This window comes from Melitaea cinxia, chromosome 24, assembly GCF_905220565.1.
Source record: "Melitaea cinxia chromosome 24, ilMelCinx1.1, whole genome shotgun sequence".
NCBI lineage: Eukaryota > Metazoa > Arthropoda > Insecta > Lepidoptera > Nymphalidae > Melitaea > Melitaea cinxia.
The window spans coordinates 12,525,207-12,541,244 of NC_059417.1; the positions used below are offsets into that span (position 1 = coordinate 12,525,207).

At 51.9% G+C, this 16,038-nt stretch overlaps 1 protein-coding gene across 1 annotated transcript; it reads left to right on the forward strand.

Moving 5' to 3' along the window:
- Positions 1-7,297: 7,297 nt before the first annotated feature.
- On the forward strand, positions 7,298-11,124 carry LOC123665545. Its single transcript, XM_045599837.1, has 2 exons — positions 7,298-7,708; positions 10,987-11,124. Exons 1-2 carry the CDS (start codon positions 7,298-7,300, stop codon positions 11,122-11,124), a joined length of 549 nt encoding a protein of 182 aa, XP_045455793.1.
- The last annotated feature ends 4,914 nt before the right edge of the window (positions 11,125-16,038 follow it).

A 16,038-nucleotide genomic window follows, 5' to 3' on the forward strand; every position in this document is an offset into this window, starting at 1 on the left:
TTAATAACATTGCTCTCTTTAACAATCTTGATAAAGTTAATAGTTTTTAAGATAAATGATAAATAATGATTCAGGACACAGAGAGGCTGGTGCAGCGAATACTTGTGAGAGCGCGAAATTAACAATTAAAAAACAAGTATACACAATGAATTTTTTTTAAAATCTCTATTAAAAGTAACATTAATTATTGTATAAAGAATTTTTTTAAAATATATTCATTTTAAAAATATATTTTAGTTCTTTCTTTAATTTATTTTTCATCACCAAATTTAACGCCACCCAAACCGCGCCCGAAAGCTAGTTAGTATTAAACATTCGAAAACAAAATTTTCGTTCGATAATTAATATCCACTCGCACAGGTCTTGCCTCTGACACACAGGCTCTAATTTATGGGAGGTTAAATTTTTGTTACTTCTGACTCTACCTTAATTCTAGTGCTGCGGGAAGTATACTCATGCTCCGTTCTGCGACTTTTACGCGTTATTTTCGAACAAATTTACGTAAAAACGATCTTTACTGCAAGATCAAAATACGATACGAACTGACCTTTAACGACTGACAAATAGACACTTTTAAACAAAATAAAGCGTCAGACATAATATTCTAATAAAACTAGTAACATTGTGTGCTAGAATATAGGTATAGAAATTTGAAAAATACCCAAAACCGAATCGGAGCAACCCACGTCCTCGTGGTCTTGGTCTGCCTTACCTCTAGAGTATTTTTTTAAGCCGGAGGCGCGAAGGGAGGGCAGCCCTCGGAAGGGCTGCACTTCCCGCAGCACCGGAGCCAAGCGATAATCTAACCTCAAAGGTGGTAGGTTAATTTTTTCCGATTTAAAAATCGAACCTCATAACTTCAACCACGATATCTCTGTAACAACGTCACGTAACCAACAATCTCGAAACTTTTGGGTGTACTGTGGCTTGAGCATTATCAAATACTATTTAAAACTATTTCAAAAATAATTTTACAGCGCTAAACAGTTTAAAAACAAATTAAAGCAAGATTGAGAAGTAAGTATCATTTACAGATTAGAGAACGATAGCGAACCATAGAAAACTGTATTGTTCACTGAACTGACTGACGACTGAGTAAATAAATAACAACTTGGACTTTCGAATCAAATCAAACTTAACCAATAGTTGAACATATAAAGTTTATGTTCATTCAAGAAATTCATAAACAATTTTTGGGGAATTCCCAACAGCCGACAGGCTTGAATTCGTTCGGTGTTGCCTACACAACAAAATATACCATTTTTGCCTGTTGCGTGTGCCTGTAAAAAAATCCTAGAAAAATACTAGATCATTCTTTAGTGGTAAGCTATGAAGCTTACCACTAACTGGAACAAACCTAAACCACTAAAAAATCCACTAGCCACTAAAACCAATTTTTTCCCGCCAAAAGGGGTGTCTAAACCACCAGATCTAGTGGAAAATCCACTAAGTTGGCAACACTGCCACTGGCCGCTTGTCGCGTACGCGGCAACTCAGAGAAAAACCAAAAACAGGTTATAACATGTTTTGTTTACGCTAGCCTACGCACCAGGGCTGACAGATGTACGATTTTAATCGATACGATTTTTTTTTTAATTTTTACTCATGTACGATCGCTAGACTAAAATCATACGCAAAATGTACGATTTTTATATTCGTATTACCTGGAAGCATTTCATAATTAAAGAAACATCATTCACCGGCAAGCTTGAATTTCGTTAATTTCCCTTACTTGAATGAACCTACCACTTTTATATGAATGAGGACTCTTTGAAAAATCATATAAAGGCTGTATTTGTTTGCTTTCTAATGAAACTTATAATTTATCTTGTGGTAATAATTGCGACTTGAAAAAAAAAATACATTTTGAAATAAAAAACAATTTGAAAATTATAAAACACTGGCTCAATTTGCTTTAAATTTGTTATGTTTTCCCCATTACAGTGCAATCTGTAATGTGAACGAGAATTCAGCGAAGTTAATTTAATCAGAACAAAACTTAGAAACAGTTTATCCAATGATACCCTTAAGGGCACATTATTAGCCTAGCAATTAATAAGAAGAAACGAAAATGATACGAATTTTAAGCCAACACATTCTTTTGTTAAAAAATATGACCACAGAAAATTTTGTACGAGTGTGACAAATTTTTCTAGCAGCCCTGGCACAGCCAGTTGTCCTTTACACCGTTAGACGTTCTCAGGGTCATTGCAACACACGTGTCACGTTGAATGTTTTTTTCAGCTGTTGCAAGATTTAATATTTTAATGTAATAACGTGGTATTTTATTATTAATAATTGTTGTTATTGTTATTTGTTGTCTTTATCGCATTTGTTGAACTGCTCGACCAAAAGTTTCGCGAATATTTTGATCTTGAAATAAATATAGTCAATGAAATACTTAAATTTATTAAATATTGTTGATATGCCATGTGTGCTCCCCGTGATATTACCTACTTGCAAAAACTATGTTAGATTCAGAATTTAGATTTTCAGAATTTAAAATTTAAGCATTAAAAGAAACAATAAATTTTTAAAAAACAAACAATTAATTATAAAAAGAAAATTATTAAAATCATACTGAATATTAAAACTATTTAACAAATGTTTTTAATATGTCTTAACACAACACTGACCTACCAAAATAGATAACAATTTTTTAAATTTACACGTTTTTAATTTACGCGTACGCGTAATATTATGTTTGTACCGATCGCGCTCAAAGGGTCCTGCGGGTGACCGTTTATTAATGTTATACAACACGTAGTAATTTTAAAAAATGACAAATCATATTTTTTGACTAAACTGCTGGATGTATTTTATTGATTTTTTGTATGTGGGCTTGGAATATCATTACATATACGATGTCAAAGTTATTGTCGTATTGTCATCCCCAACCTGTATAAACGCGAAAGGTCATTCATCACTAAATCTCCAAAACTATAACACCTACAAACTTGAAATTTGGCAAGTAGGCTCTTTATAGGACGTAGACATCCGCTAAGAACGGATTTTACTAAACTCAACCTCTAAGGGGGTAAAATGGGGGTTGGAAGTTTGTATGAGAATCCCATGTTTTTGACGTAAGAGACTTGAAATTTAAAATGTATGCTCTATAGATGGTAACAAGGTGTTCAAATAATGTATCTTTAGAAATCAACTCCCTTTTGGGGTTAAAACGGGGGATGTTACGTTGACTCACTAATCACGAAATCTCCGAAACTATAACACTTACAAACTTGAAATTTAGCAGGTAGGCTCCTTATATGGCCAAAACTATTGCTAAGAATGTATTTGACGAAACTCGACCCCTAAGGGGGTAAAACGGGGGTTGCAAGTTTGTACGAAAGTCCAATGTTTTTGAAGTAAGAGACTTGAAATTTAAAATGTATGCTCTATAGATGGTAACAAGGTGTCCAAATAATGTTTCTTAGAAATCAACTCCCTTTTAGGGTTAAAACGGGGGATGTTACGTTGACCCACTCATCACGAAATCTCCGAAACTAGAACAGCTACAAATTTGACATTTGGCAGGTAGGTTCCATATAAAGCGTAGTCATATGCTAAAAACTGATTTAACGTAACTCGACCCTTAAAGGGGTAAAACGGGGGTTGGAACTTTGTATGAAAGTCCTATGTTTTTGAAGTAAGAGATTTGAAATTTAAAATGTATGTATAGATAGTAAAAAGGTATCCAAATAATGTATCTTTAGAAATCAATAAACTTGAAATTTGTCAGGTTTCTTATAAGGCGTAGACATCTGCTAAGAACTAATTTTACGAAACTCGACCCTTAAAAGGGTAAAACAGGGCTTGGAAGTTTATATAAAAGTCCTATGTTTTTGAAGTAAGAGACTTGAAATTTAAAATGTACAATCTATAGATGGTGAGGACGTGTCCAAATAATGCATCGTAATCTAGAAATATAAAAGGGAAAGGTCACTAACTCACTCATCACGAGAACTCAAAAACTGCTGGATGGTCCATTCATCCAGGATGGACAAAGATGAGATTTGGCAGGGAGGTAGATTATAATTAATAGACGTCCGCTAAGAACGGATTTTGCGATATTCCGCCGCTAAGGGGGTTTAATTGGGGTTGATAGTTTGTATGAAACTTATACATCAGGGTAGGTTTAAAGCAAAATAACCGCGTTGTAACCCTATGTGTTCAAGAAAAATTTATATTGATCACTTATAAGTAGTACAAAAAAATATTTTTTTACAATATCTAACCTTTACGTTACTAGAATACTTTTTATTTACCCCTGTCTTCACGGAGTCACGGAGGAGCGTGCGTTACGCTATTTTGTGACATATAGTTATGTAGAACCATATTAAAAACTAAATTGCATGCAGTATATTTAAACATATTTACACTACAATACTATATTATTAATACATTATTTTATACCAAAATTCTGACGAATTCAACGAACCATTTTGTTAAACGCGACGCGCGCTTCACGCACACGTAGTCGCGGGCAACAGTTAGTGTATTATAAAACAAAGTCCCCAAAAGTGTATGTGATCGATTCCCTCAAAATCGACGGAACGGATTTTCATGCGGTTTCATCAATGGAGAGAGGGCTTCAAGAGGAAGGCTTATGGAACGGCTAAGCCGACTATGATGAGAGTTTCACTGGAAGTTTGCCTGAAAAACTTTGTGTCACACTGATTTCAACGCGGGCGAAGCCGCGGGCACAGCTAGTATATATATATTTTATAAATATAATTTTTCACGACGTTTTCTGTAAGTTGTGAAAAAAGTCCTTTAATTAATGTTTCATTCTTGTGTATGCCATTAAAGAATAAATTATCCGCAAGAAAATGATATATGTATTTTGTTAAATTTTAGACTGTTTACGTTTCGTATCTCGAACTTCGAAGAAGAATAGATATTCTAATAAAAAATTAGTTTCATAATGGAATCTTAATTTTTTTTTTTTTTTTTATGTTGAGCTAAATTACAAAAACTAATTGAAAAAAAACAAATTGAAAAAAAAAAGCTTCGTCACGCGGTGTTCCCAGGCGGTCACCCATCCAATTACTGACCGCGCCGCCGCGTGGTATGGACGTTTAACTTTTTAAAAAAACATGTTTGTATTGTCTAATAACAACAAAAAGCTGTGAACGTTGTATATAAAGACATTCTGTAGTATATTTAGTATTAGCATTGCCCGTGCGAAGCCCGAGCGGGTTGCTAGTTAATAACTAAAAAGTTGCTAGAAAAATTCTGTTTTGCCGTTGTCGTTCTCTCTCTACGTTCTACTTCCTGTCCAAGGTGGTTATGAACCTTCATACTCCCAACATTTAAAATAAATATTCTTTTATTTAGCTATTATTCAAAGTAATTAATACGGAAAAAAAAATGAAATAAAATTACATGCTTAAGTATGAATATTTTATAGTTTAGTTTAAATAATTAAGAAAAAATTAAAAGCAGAAAAAATTTTTTTTAAATATGTATGGTAATTACCATTGTATGTTTTTTTTTTTTTTTTTAATTGGCAACCTTTGAATATAGTTAAACATGCTCAATGTGCTATACTTGGACTAAATAATAGTCTAACAAAATTAAAAACAATAATAATTGATATAACGGTAAATCCTCATGGTGCATGTCGTGTAAAACATTATATATATAATATGTATGTAAATGTCTACGTATAAATAAACTAATGCTATTTTATTGTACATCTAAACAGGATGATGATGAGATCCCACTGCATTATTTAAACACATCTTGACATAGATTTTTTTTTTTTTTTTATATATTTACTTGAAATATGGTATGTAATTTGTGGGTGTTCTATAAAAAATAAATAAATAAATAATAACAATAGCACCAGCAAAATGTATACACTAATTTGTGTTGTGATCGAAATTTAAAGAAATAAATAAAACACAAAAACGATTTGTCGTCTTCACACTAGATGGCAGTGGTTGTATTTACAATCACGCTAACGTTCTGATAATCTTAAAACATATGATAAGCGATGGTTCGGTTTTCTGGTGGTTTGGTGGTTTGGTGGTTTGGTGGTTTGGTGGTTTGGTGGTTTGGTGGTTTGGTGGTTTGGTGGTTTGGTGGTTTGGTGGTTTGGTGGTTTGGTGGTTTGGTGGTTTGGTGGTTTGGTGGTTTGGTGGTTTGGTGGTTTGGTGGTTTGGTGGTTTCGGTTAGGTTTCGGTTAGGTTTCGGTTAGGTTTCGGTTAGGTTTCGGTTAGGTTTCGGTTAGGTTTCGGTTAGGTTTCGGTTAGGTTTCGGTTAGGTTTCGGTTAGGTTTCGGTTAGGTTTCGGTTAGGTTTCGGTTAGGTTTCGGTTAGGTTTCGGTTAGGTTTCGGTTAGGTTTCGGTTAGGTTTCGGTTAGGTTTCGGTTAGGTTTCGGTTAGGTTTCGGTTAGGTTTCGGTTAGGTTTCGGTTAGGTTTCGGTTAGGTTTCGGTTAGGTTTCGGTTAGGTTTCGGTTAGGTTTCGGTTAGGTTTCGGTTAGGTTTCGGTTAGGTTTCGGTTAGGTTTCGGTTAGGTTTCGGTTAGGTTTCGGTTAGGTTTCGGTTAGGTTTCGGTTAGGTTTCGGTTAGGTTTCGGTTAGGTTTCGGTTAGGTTTCGGTTAGGTTTCGGTTAGGTTTCGGTTAGGTTTCGGTTAGGTTTCGGTTAGGTTTCGGTTAGGTTTCGGTTAGGTTTCGGTTAGGTTTCGGTTAGGTTTCGGTTAGGTTTCGGTTAGGTTTCGGTTAGGTTTCGGTTAGGTTTCGGTTAGGTTTCGGTTAGGTTTCGGTTAGGTTTCGGTTAGGTTTCGGTTAGGTTTCGGTTAGGTTTCGGTTAGGTTTCGGTTAGGTTTCGGTTAGGTTTCGGTTAGGTTTCGGTTAGGTTTCGGTTAGGTTTCGGTTAGGTTTCGGTTAGGTTTCGGTTAGGTTTCGGTTAGGTTTCGGTTAGGTTAGGTTAGGTTAGGTTAGGTTCGCCGGCAGCTCGCCGCGCTGGGCAGACTTCTGCCCAACGTAGGGGGTCCGGACTCGCCATGCCGACGTCTCTACGTCGGCATAGTTCGCAGCATGGCACTGTACGGTGCCCCCGTGTTCGCCGACGCTCTCGCGTCTCGCGACAACAAGGCCCTCCCTGCGGAGACCCCAGAGGGCCATAGCGGTGAGAGCGATACGGGGATACCGTACGGTGTCGTGGACGGCGGCCACGCTTCTCGCGGGCGATCCGCCCTGGGAACTCCAGGCGGAGATGCTCGCGAGAGTGTACGCGGCAAAGTCGAGCCTCAGAGCTGGAGAAGGGCAGGTCCATAGTACGGACCGAGCGATGGACATCAGGGCTCAAGCTCAGAGGGCCCTGATGATCAAGTGGGAGGAGAGCCTGGGGTCTCCGGCGGCGATCACGGTGACGGTGGACGCGATACGTCCACATTTAAGTCGCTGGGTCCAAAGGCGGCACGGGGTGCTGACCTTCCGCCTGACGCAGGTGCTTACCGGGCATGGTTGCTTTGGTAAGTACCTGCACCAGATCGCGAGGAGGGAAGCCACCCCTGCCTGTCACGAGTGTGGTGCTCCGATTGACACGGCGCGCCACACGCTAGAAGAGTGCGCCGCCTGGGACCCTCAGCGGAGGGCCCTCGTGGCGGTCATCGGCGGGGACCTCGCGCTGTCGAGCGTGGTCCGCTCCATGCTCGGCAGCGCGAGGTCCTGGTCGGCCGTGGCCTCCTTCTGCGAAGAAGTTATTTCGCTGAAGGAGGCTGCGGAGCGTGAGCGCGAAGCCGACGCTCACGCCGACGCGCTACGAAGGAGGCGACCGGCGGGACGGAGGAGGCGTCGCTACGCGCTCCTCCACCCTCCGCATCGTGCTTGACGCGGGGGCGCAGCCGGCGCCCCTCTCCTCCTCGCAAGTCGCGGGGGGGAGGGGGGCGCGTGGGGCGCCCTCGTGGCGGGCGCGGTGTGGGGGGGGAGGCGTCGCTGGGTCGCTCCCCCTCCCTCCGCATCGTGCTTGGCGTGGGGGCGCTCCGCGCGCCCCTCTCCTTCCCGCAAGTCGCGGGTGGGAGGGGGGCGCGCGGGGTGCTTTCGCGGCGGGTGTGGTGCGGGGAGGGGGGGAGGCGTGGCGGCGCGATCCTCCGTCCTCTGCATCGGGCTCGGCGCGGGGGCGCTCCGCGTGCCCCTCTTCCCCCTGCGGCGATGTGGGAGCGCTCTCGGTGCCCGGGAGCGCTCTACAATCGGAGGCGGCCTGCCCTGCACCCGCAGGCAGGCCCACCGTCCGGGGCGTCATGGCGAATACTTTAAGTGGTCCCGTGGCGCCCCACCAGGACGACGAGGGCACCGCTGGTTTTTACTGAGTAGTCCGGCATTGCACTCCCCGCCGGGAGTCTCAGACTTCCGTCGCCTTCGGGCGACGGGGGTGCGTAAATGCATTTTCCAGCGTATAAAAAAAAAAAAAAAAAGGTTCGCCGGCAGCCCCCCGTGGGAACTGGAGGCCGAAGCTCTCGCGTCGGTCTTCTGGCGCGTGACGGAAGCGCGCCTGAGGGAGGAACCGCCTCGTCCGCAAGAGGTCGTGCGATGGAGGAGAGAAGCTCGCGACGGCCTCTTCCGGAAGTGGTCGGAGAATCTCGAGTACCCGAACGTAATTACGAGTCGGGGGCTGCGCACCGCCCCGGGCCCGGACGGCGTTCCGGGAAAGGTGCTGAGCCTCGCGACGGGTAGCATGGGTGGCAGAATTCGGGCCCTGTTCGACAGGTGCCTGGAGCAGGGCCGGTTTCCCCATGATGAACCCGGGATTGCACGAGGCGCAGTATGGATTTCGTCGGGGGCGGTCGACCGTCGCGGCCATCGCCCACCTCAGGGACCTCGCCGAGTCGGCGGTCTCCCGGGGTGGAGTGTTGTGGGCGGTCTCGCTGGACGTGACCAACGCGTTCAACTCTCTGCCCTGGGAGACGGTGAGGGTGGCGATGGGATACCACGGTATCCCGCGCTACTTGCGTAGGCTCATCGGAGCTTACTTTGCGGGAAGGGCGGTAGAGTTCCCGATAGGCGGCGGCGGTCTGTCGAGGCGGTCCATGTCGTGCGGCGTTCCGCAGGGTTCGGTCCTCGGACCGCTCCTGTGGAACATCGGCTACGACTGGGTGCTCCGCGGTGCCACGTTGCCGGGAGTGTCGGTCATCTGCTACGCAGACGACACTCTCGTCACCGTTCGCGCCGGCGGGCACCGCGAGGCGGGCCTCCTCGCCACGGCCGGCGTCGCGCAGGTGGTGGCCAGAATTCGGGCTCTCGGGCTGGAGGTCGCCTTGCAGAAGACGGAGGTCCTGGCCTTTCACGGGCCGAGGGCCGCTCCTCCGCCCGGGACGTCGATAGTCGTCGGGGGTACTTCGATCGCCGTCGGGTCGACGATGAAGTACCTGGGCATCGTTCTCGACGGTCGCTGGAAGTTCGACGAACACTTCCGGCGGCTGACCCCGAAGCTTCTTGCCGCCGCCGGAGCGCTCGGGAGTCTACTGCCCAACCTAGAAGGGCCCGCCGACAAATGCAGACGCCTCTTCGTGGGCGTCGTGCGTTCGATGGCGTTGTATGGCGCTCCGATTTGGGCGGGCGCTCTCTGCGCGCGGAACGTGTCGCTGATTCGCAGGCCGCACCGCGCTATCGCGTTGCGGTCTGCGAGGGCGTACCGCACGGTGTCCTACACCGCGTCGTGTCTGCTCGCCGGCAGCCCCCCGTGGGAACTGGAGGCCGAACCTCTCGCATCGGTCTTCTGGCGCGTGACGGAGGCGCGCCTGAGGGAGGAACCGCCTCGTCCGCAAGAGGTCGTGCGATGGAGGAGAGAAGCTCGCGACGGCCTCTTCCGGAAGTGGTCGGAGAATCTCGAGGACCCGAACGTAATTACGAGTCGGGGGCTGGTGGCGGCGATTCGGCCCGTTCTGCGCGGCTGGGTCGATAGGCGACACGGTGCGATGTCGTTCCACTTGGCGCAGATGCTGACCGGGCACGGCTGCTTCGGTCGCTATCTGTGCCGAGCGCTGGGGCGGGAGCCGACGTCGGAATGTCACCATTGCGACGCCGGCGCCGAGGACACGGCGGAGCACACGCGCGCGGTCTGCCCGGCGTGGTGCGAGGAGCGCGCCGCCCTGTCGGCGGCCATCGGAGCGGATCTCTCGCTGCCGGCCGTGGTCTCAGCCATGGTCGGCAGCGAGGAGAACTGGAGCGCCGTCTCCTCCTTCTGCAGCGCCGTGATGCTGCGGAAGGAGGCGGCGGAGCGGGAGCGGGAACGGGATCCAAACTCGCTTCCGTCTCGTCGCGGTAGACGCGGTCGGCGGCGCAGGGCCTACCTGGCCAACCTGCAGCCGCCGCCCCCGTAGTTTGGATCAGCGGGTGATAGGTCGGGGGATCTATCGACCGCATCGCACGATCCCGAGGAGGACGGAGAGAGGCGATCTTATGTGTTCAAGGGATCCTCTCTCGGGTCGCTGCCGCTTTTGCGGCGACGACGACGGGCCCTAGTCTGGGCAGGCGCCGGCGGGATCGCGAAAGAGCTTTGTGTCCTCGCGATCTCGCCACAAGCGCATAGGCGGAACACACGTGTGGTAGGTTAGGTTAGGTTAGGTTAGGTTAGGTTAGGTTAGGTTGGGGTGCTTGTCGGTGACCTCCTCGTGGTGTACCCTGGGCAACGTGGCGGGCAGCAGTATCACAATCGCGGCACTGCTGCCCGTCGCGGCTGACGACCGACGCGTGGGGATGCATTCCGGCGCTCTACATTAGAGTTGTCCCGTGAGTGCATCAGGTGGCACAGCGCTCGCGCACTGTGTCACCACGGGGGGTGGATGGGTTCGGCGTGCGCTTACCCCGCCGTCGGACAGAGTGGGCAGGAGTCCTGCTCGCTCACCGTCCTATTATCGTAATCCCGTTTCGTGGTGTCGTGGTCATGTCTCGCGGCCACGTACGGGACCGAGGGTCTTGCCTTAACCGGCCGGACCGCGAGGAAGAAAACCTCTATAAAAAATTACCCCGAATCCCAAGCGGCGACGCAGCGCGAGGGGATGCATGGCTGATGGGAAGTTCAGTCTCTACTGCGATCCCCTGCTCTGCAGCCCCGCCGAGGCCAGAGTGGGGTTACGCGAGGCTTGCCCAGGTACAGGGGGTGTTACCTCGGGCTGACCACCCTTTCCCCCATACTCGTGGGAACAAAATGGATATCAATGAAAACTTTACTGATAGTGATGGTGTGGAGAACGCGTCGGAGGGGCAGACTGCTCTCGACTCTGATGACAGTCTGCCGATTAGTAGGAGGGCCCGATCTGTCGGGAAACGGCCCCGACTGCACTTGGCCTCGTTGTCGCCAACATCTGACGACGAGAGTCATCTGCCGCTGACTGCGCTAGCACGCAAGCGCAGCAGCCAAAAGGAAGTGGCCTCGCGCGAGAAAGCGCTTGAGGCAGAGGTTCTGGAGGTGGAGGAAGGACGCCGGGCAATGGGTGTCGATGTAGGCAACGTTCGCACTGTTGAAGCCTTGGGCGTGCAAGTTGCGAAGGATGTCGACATAATTTTAAAAGTGGCGACGAGATCGACGAACCTTAAGGGGACGTTCGTCAAGGCGCTAAAAAATGCGGCATCGTCCATAAACATTGCGATGGAGGCATTAAAGCAGCGCACTTCCTCAGACGAGGTCCGCAAACTCCAAGCGGAGAACACTCGGCTGAGGAGGGACGTTGAAGAGTTGAAGTTGCAGATGGCGGAACTGGCCAAAAATCGGCCCTTACAACCTGTCTCTGGTCTAGCATAGGACGCACAGAGTGAGATGGACAGAGAGGATCGGATGCGAGCGTCCTTGCTCTCTTCGATCAAGGAGATGCTCGACACCCGCCTCGCAGACATCGAGGAGAGGCTGCCGCCGGTGAAGACAGTCCGTCCGCCGCTAGCAGCAGATGCTACAGGGGTTACGTTGCAGGCGCCGCCCCCAGCAAAAAAGAAAAAGGCGGCGCGAAAGGCGAAAGCCGTGACATATTCTGCGGAGCCTGCGACAGCTGCTGACAGGGCGACGGCTACCCTACCAGGTGACGCCGAATGGGTCACCGTCGCAAAAAAGAAGGGCAAAAACAAAAAGAAGGACAAATCTCCTGCGTCGGATGTCGCTGCTGCGAAGTCACCGCAGCAGCGAAAGAAGACAAAGAAGAAGGCGAAATCCCGTCGTCCCAGGTTGGTGGCCCCCCGTAGGCCCGCAGTGATTATTACACTGGAGCCAGAAGCAGAGGAACAGGGGGTCACCTACAGCCACTTACTCAAGCGGGCTGCTGAAACGCTAAATTTGGCTGACCTGGGAATAAGTGAAGGGTTGAACGTGCGCACTGCCGCAACCGGAGGCAGGCTGTTGGAGCTGGCGAAAGGCCAGACTTCGGAAGCGGCACAGCGTCTGGCGCAGGAGCTTGACCGCGTCCTCGAAGGCACGGCGAGAGTCGTCCAGCCCATGAAGCTCGCGAGTCTTCGAGTTTCTGGACTGGATGACTCCGTCACTAAACAAATGGTGGCAGAGGCGGCAGCCAAGGCCACCAAATGCGACGTCAGCGTCCTTAAAACCGGCGAAGTATCGACTGGACCAGGAGGGATGGGCGCCTCAATATTAAGGTGTCCGATCCCTGCCGCGAAGGCTCTGGCACAGGCCGGCAGACTCCTTGTCGGCTGGAGCTGGATGGGTCGGGGGATTCGTCGTCCGACTTGCACGGTCCCCCCAAGGAGGGGAGGGCGCGCTTCGTGTTCGAGTGCGTCCTCCGAGGTGCTTTGCACCGCGGTGGGCCCGAAAGGGCAAGCGCCGGCGGGGTTGCGAATGAGCTGACAAGCGTCCTTGTGATCCCGCCACATAGGCGCACGGCAGAACACACGTGGCGGTTTTTATTCAGTAAGAGTCTGAATCCCCTCCGAGCCCCCCCTACCGGAGGGTGTCCATGACGGATTTTCCCCACGTTAAAAAAAAAAAAAAAAAAAAAGGTTATCACCGGGGGCCCAGGCTCCAGACCTAGGTCTGGGAGGAGTTCCTGGTCTTCTACCTGGGCGCGTCCCCCGGGTGGCGGATAGGGGAGTGCCGCCTGCGTTACAGCGAGACGCGGGCGGTAGGGGTCCTCGGACCCCCGCGGACCAAAACCAGGGGGGAGGGCGCGAAAGCGCATTGAAGTGCCGGGGCCTTTGGGTCGCGCTTCGGGAGGCGCGAAAGCGCATAGGGGTGTCGAGGCCGTGTGGCGCGCTCCTAGGGAAGGGAAGGTCCTCTGGGCTGGTCCTGGATCACCGGAAGCGTTGTCTTTCGCTCCAGGGGCGGGTCTCGGTCCTGGATTAACTCCGGGGCCGGGGTCGGGTCTCGGTTCCGGATCACCGGGGGCGGTGTTTGCGGACTTATGGGGGTCTGCGACTCGTCTTTCGGCCCGGGACGGGACGGGTCTCGGACTCGGATCACCGGGGGCGGGTCTTGCGGACTGACGGTCTTGCCGACTCGTTCCTCGCTCCGAGAATGGGGCTCAGTAAGCCCGTCTTTCGGTTCAGAGGTCGTGCGCGGTGCGGAATGGCACGTAGGTTGCCGTCGGTGAGGGTTTGGCGCTGCGACGCGGCGCGGGGAGGACGTGCGTAGGCGCGTTTGGAGTGCCGGGGCCTTTGGGTCGCGCTCCGGGAGGCGCGAAAGCGCATAGGGGTGTCGAGGCCGTTGGGCGCGCCCCTAAGGAAGGGAAGGTCCTCTGGGCTGGTCCTGGATCACCGGAAACGTTGTCTTCCGCTCCAGGGGCGGGTCTCGGTCCTGGATTAACTCCGGGGCCGGGGTCGGGTCTCGGTCCCGGATCACCGGGGGTGGGTTTGCGGACTTATGGGGGTCTGCGGCTCGTCTTTCGGCCCGGGACGGGACGGGTCTCGGACTTGGATCACCGGGGGCGGGTCTTGCGGACTGACGGTCTTGCCGACTCGTTCCTCGCTCCGAGAAGGGGGCCCGGAAAGCCCGTCTTTCAGTTCGGAGGTCGTGCGCGGTGCGGGGTGGCACGTAGGTTGCCGTCGGTGAGGGTATGGCACTGCGACGCGGGGCGGGGAGTGGGGTGGGGCGGGTTCGCTCGCCCGCCCTAAGGCGTGCGGGGGGCGCTCTCTCGCGCCGAGGCTGCGGTCGGCTAGAGGGCCTTGACTGCGGCCACCCTGGCCTTTGTCGGCTTCGTCGGGCTGACATTGTCCGCCCCGGGCTAGGTGCCTGGCGAGCCGAGTCGCCGGGCTAGGCCTGGGGCGCCGGGGCGGCGCGGGATTGTACCCACAGGCGCGATGCGGGCGGGGTCCCCCTGCCCGCGGGGGAGGCCACGCGGGCGATGGGTCGGGGGATTCGTCGTCCGACTTGCACGGTCCCCCAAGGAGGGGAGGGCGCGCTTCGTGTTCGAGTGCGTCCTCCGAGGTGCTTGCACCGTGGTGGGCCCGAAAGGGCAAGCGCCGGCGGGGTTGCGAAAGAGCTGACAGCGTCCTTGTGACCCCGCCACATAGGCGCACGGCAGAACACACGTGGCGGTTTTTATTCAGTAAGAGTCTGAATCCCCTCCGAGCCCCCCCTACCGGAGGGTGTCCATGACGGATTTTCCCCACGTTAAAAAAAAAAAAAAAAAAAAAGGTTAGGTTAGGTTCCCCTGCCCGCGGGGGAGGCCACGCGGGCGATGGGTCGGGGGATTCGTCGTCCGACTTGCACGGTCCCCCAAGGAGGGGAGGGCGCGCTTCGTGTTCGAGTGCGTCCTCCGAGGTGCTTGCACCGTGGTGGGCCCGAAAGGGCAAGCGCCGGCGGGGTTGCGAAAGAGCTGACAGCGTCCTTGTGACCCCGCCACATAGGCGCACGGCAGAACACACGTGGTGGTTTTTATTCAGTAAGAGTCTGAATCCCCTCCGAGCCCCCCCTACCGGAGGGTGTCCATGACGGATTTTCCCCACGTTAAAAAAAAAAAAAAAAAAAGGTTAGGTTAGGTTAGGTTAGGTTAGGTTCCCAGGCCCCAGACCTAGGTCTGGGAGGAGTTCCTGGTCTTCTACCTGGGCGCGTCCCCCGGGTGGCGGATAGGGGAGTGCCGCCTGCGTTACTAGCGAGACGCGGGCGGTAGGGGTCCTCTTACTTGACTTATGGGGGTCTGCGACTCGTCTTTCGGCCCGGGACGGGACGGGTCTCGGACTCGGATCACCGGGGGCGGGTCTTGCGGACTGACGGTCTTGCCGACTCGTTCCTCGCTCCGAGAATGGGGCTCAGTAAGCCCGTCTTTCGGTTCAGAGGTCGTGCGCGGTGCGGGATGGCACGCCATGTCACGCCACACCGGTTTTGGTCCGCGGGGGTCCGAGGACCCCTACCGCCCGCGTCTCGCTAGTAACGCAGGCGGCACTCCCCTATCCGCCACCCGGGGGACGCGCCCAGGTAGAAGACCAGGAACTCCTCCCAGACCTAGGTCTGGGGCCTGGGAACCTAACCTAACCTAACCTAACCTAACCTTTTTTTTTTTTTTTTTTAACGTGGGGAAAATCCGTCATGGACACCCTCCGGTAGGGGGGGCTCGGAGGGGATTCAGACTCTTACTGAATAAAAACCGCCACGTGTGTTCTGCCGTGCGCCTATGTGGCGGGGTCACAAGGACGCTGTCAGCTCTTTCGCAACCCCGCCGGCGCTTGCCCTTTCGGGCCCACCACGGTGCAAGCACCTCGGAGGACGCACTCGAACACGAAGCGCGCCCCTCCCCTCCTTGGGGGACCGTGCAAGTCGGACGACGAATCCCCCGACCCATCGCCCGCGTGGCCTCCCCCGCGGGCAGGGGGACACCCCCCGCCCGCATCGCGCCTGTGGGTACAATCCCGCGCCGCCCCGGCGCCCCAGGCCTAGCCCGGCGACTCGGCTCGCCAGGCACCTAGCCCGGGGCGGACAATGTCAGCCCGACGAAGCCGACAAAGGCCAGGGTGGCCGCAGTCAAGGCCCTCTAGCCGACCGCAGCCTCGGCGCGAGAGAGCGCCCCCGCACGCCTTAGGGCGGGCGAGCGAACCCGCCCACCCCACTCCCCGCACCGCGTCGCAGTGCCATACCCTCACCGACGGCAACCTACG